This window comes from Pinus tabuliformis, chromosome 3_2, assembly GCF_031772625.1.
Source record: "Pinus tabuliformis cultivar Carrire ecotype Pingquan chromosome 3_2, CPIR1, whole genome shotgun sequence".
Taxonomy (NCBI): Eukaryota; Viridiplantae; Streptophyta; class Pinopsida; order Pinales; family Pinaceae; genus Pinus; species Pinus tabuliformis.
In genome coordinates, this window is record NC_142302.1 from 1,263,852,546 (window position 1) to 1,263,856,349 (window position 3,804).

At 37.0% G+C, this 3,804-nt stretch overlaps 1 protein-coding gene across 1 annotated transcript; it reads left to right on the plus strand.

Annotated features, from left to right (window-relative positions):
* Positions 1–559: 559 nt before the first annotated feature.
* LOC149185335 (uncharacterized) lies at positions 560–3,449 on the plus strand. Its single transcript, XM_089417899.1, has 2 exons — positions 560–2,760; positions 2,868–3,449. Exons 1-2 carry the CDS (start codon positions 576–578, stop codon positions 3,314–3,316), a joined length of 2,634 nt encoding a protein of 877 aa, XP_089274025.1. The 5' UTR covers positions 560–575; the 3' UTR covers positions 3,317–3,449.
* Positions 3,450–3,804: the final 355 nt, after the last annotated feature.

Consider the following 3,804-nt stretch of genomic DNA (forward strand, 5'->3'; position numbering starts at 1 on the left):
TCTAGATTCTCCTACACGTTCTTCTTATAATTCCTCAAATATTCATTTGATTGTAATGTATGGCTAATGCACGTATGTGAAATACCTATGATCAATCATAATCATTAGCCACCTATTGGAAACTCGCTATTAGAAACTAAATATTCTAATATTTCATTTTATTAGCCACGTTTTGGATGCCAAATGTTTCATTCTTCCAGTGGACGGGCATCATATGCAGCAGGCGTAGGCAGAGAGTCGTTTCCCTCAATGTTTCGCACATGGGATTAGAAGGTACAATCTCTCCCCTTCTCGCCAATCTCTCCTTTCTTACAGTACTCAGCCTTCTCAATAACAGTTTCCACGGTCAAATTCCCTATCAATTGGGAACCCTCTCTCGCTTAAAGATGCTTCGTCTTTCTGTCAATCAACTCCAGGGTTCCATTCCGCCCACTCTGGGTAGCTGCCGCAGTTTACGGAACTTGACTCTCTCCTATAACAATCTGACAGGAAACATTTCCCCACAACTCTGTCTTCTCCCCAACCTAATAACCATGTACTTGTCTCATAACCATGTTCTCCCCAGCCTAGTATTCATGAACTTGGCTATTAACAATTTGACGGGAACAATCCCGGACTGCTTGGGAAACATATCCTCTTTGCAGTACTTAGATTTGGCTGCCAACAACCTTCACGGCAGTGTTCCTTCCGAATTGGGTATGCTAAGCCAGTTCATCTTTCTTGATCTCGGTGAGAACCATCTCACGGGACGCATTCCGTCTTCGTTGTCCAACTGCACCAATCTTGAAACATTGGATATATCTTTTAACCAATTAGTTGGCCACATTCCGTCGGAGTTGTGTACCAAGAAGACCACCCAGTTAATGGAACTCAATCTGGAAGCTAATCAGCTAAGTGGCAGCGTTCCTTCATCCCTCTTCAATTGTACCAAGTTACAATTGATTTACTCAGCAGAGAACCAGCTCAGCGGAATAGTGCCTATGGAGTTGGGTAAATTGACACATCTCCGGCGTCTTAGCTTTTTCGACAATTACCTTATTAGCGGCAGCACCACGAGATGCCCGATTCTAACAGCTCTTAGTAACTGTTCCGATCTACAACTTGTAGACTTATCTGTGAATAACTTCACTGGGCAATTGCCGTTTTCTATAGGCCACCTCTCTACAAAACTCTACTACTTAGACTTGGGTATCAATGAATTAGCTGGAGAAATACCTCCTGCAATTGGAAATTTAAGTAGCCTAACATTCCTTAGTTTAAAAGGTAATTCTTTTACAGGGTCAATCCCTTCTTCAGTTAGTATGCTTCAGAAGTTGGAGAGGTTATATATGGATTCCAATAATTTACAAGGAAACATTCCAATGGAAATTGGGCAGCTAAAGAGGTTAGGTCTCTTATATCTTTTTGGAAATAATTTGTCTGGAAAAATCCCTGATTCTATGGCCAACCTCCAACAACTAAGATATTTAGATCTTAATCATAACCAGTTATCAGGAAACATACCTGCAAGTTTAGGGAAATGTGTGAACTTACTACTGCTAGATCTATCATACAACAAGCTTAGTGGGCACATACCTGAAGAGCTTGCAGGCCTTGCAAATTTAGCCTTCTATTTCAACTTGTCAAACAATTTATTAAGTGGCCATGTACCTTTAGAACTAGGAAAGTTCGATAAGCTTCAAGCCATAGATATTTCGGCAAATCAAATAACTGGCTATATTCCAAGTATCATCGGAAGCTGCAAAGAAGTAGCATATCTGAATCTTTCTTACAATGCACTTGAAGGTCCAATTCCAGTGTCAATCAGTGAACTTCTAAGTCTTGAAGACCTAGATCTCTCCTCCAACAATTTGTCAGGTGGAATACCTATATCACTAGCAAATCTCACAATGCTCCATCACTTGAATTTTTCTTTTAACAAGTTGTCAGGGGAAGTCCCTAAAGAAGGAGTTTTCAAAAAGATTGGCGCCACAACATTTATGGGAAATCTTGGTCTATGTGGACCTTGGGTAAATCTACCACCGTGCTATGCTCATAAACATAAAAGTGTTTTGAATCTCAAAAGAGTTATCATACCGGTTGTTGTTGTAGCAATTGTTGTATTGTGTTTGTTTCTTGCAATCTTGTGGAGAAAGAATTGTAGGAAAAATATTCAGAGAGACACTGGTCCATCATTAAATGTGGGGCATCGAAGAATCTCCTATGCAGAGCTCGCCATTGCAACAAATGAATTTAGTGATGCAAACTTGTTAGGAATTGGTAGTTTTGGAAAAGTGTACAAAGGGATTTTGAATGACGGCACAATGGTTGCTGTCAAGCTTCTCAATCTACAAAATGAAGGGGCTCAAAAGAGTTTTGATAGAGAATGCAAAGTTTTGGGTAGAGTTAGACACCGGAATTTGATTCGGGTCATAACTTGCTATTCAGATCTCCAAATCAAAGCTTTGATATTTCCATTTATGCCAAAAGGAAGCCTAGAAAAGTGGTTATATCCCGATGATGGAGAACAAAGTTGTTTGAATTTGATTCAAAGGTTGAATATAGCAATAGATATTGCCCAAGGCATGACATATCTCCATCATCATTGCTTTGTGCAAGTGATTCATTGTGATTTGAAACCCAACAATGTGTTGTTGGGTGAAGATATGACTGCATATTTAATAGACTTTGGCATTGCTACTATATGTTTTGCAAATAATGAAGATGGAGCTCTCACTTCCACAAATGCAATCAAAGGATCTACGGGGTACATTCCTCCAGGTATTATTTAAATTATATCCCATATGACGCAATCTTATGATTTTCTTATGTTTACTTAACATTTTCAATTAAATTTAAAAACTTAAGATGGGGATCTATGAATGCAGAATATGGAATGGGAGGACAAGTTACAACCAAAGGGGATGTTTATAGCTATGGAATAGTGCTATTAGAAATGCTCACTAGAAAGAAGCCCACCCATGACATGTTTGTAGAAGGAATGACATTGCACAAACGGGTGGGTAGTAGATTTCCAAACCAAGTACAAGAAGTGGTGGACATGGGTCTATTAACGAGGACTAGTAGATGTATTGAAGAAGATAAAGATCTCAATTGTCTCAGTGCATTGATAAATGTGGGTTTGCTTTGCACAAATGAATCTCCTCAAGGACGACCTACAATGATGGGCATTCTAGGCACATTGCAAAACATCAAAGACACTTTTTTGAGCACTACTTCCATTCCCAAATTCCAGCCAAATCTAACACATTTGTTGGGTAGTACAAGTGCTACTATCAACAACATTTGTGAAGGTCAAAGTTCTTCTACATCTTAGTCTATTGTAACAAAGTGGTGGTTATATGCTTCTTTGTACATAAATCTTTGTTGTTGATTGCATATAAATGTTTTATAATTGATTGCATGTAAATGTGAACAATAGAGTTATATCTACACATGAGTGGTTTTTTGGAGATGTGTTTATGATTATAATTTATTATTCTATTTTTAAAAAACAATTATATTCAATATCCTTTACATCTATATGAATGTGCGACACTCTTCTGGTATTAAATATAAGAAGAGTTTTGTATTTCTTTCAAATGATTAAAATTTAGAAATATCTTATTTCTAGAAATTATTGAAGAAAATATCAAAATGAATATAATTCTAGTTTATAAATATAATTATTGTTGTTTTTTATGTATTTCTTTCAAATGATTAAAATATAGAAATATTTTTTAGTTTTAGAGATTATTATTTTTTGTAAGCTTAGCAGGATTAAATCTCAAATTAGTAAATCTCATTTCTTTGAAGAAGTCAGGA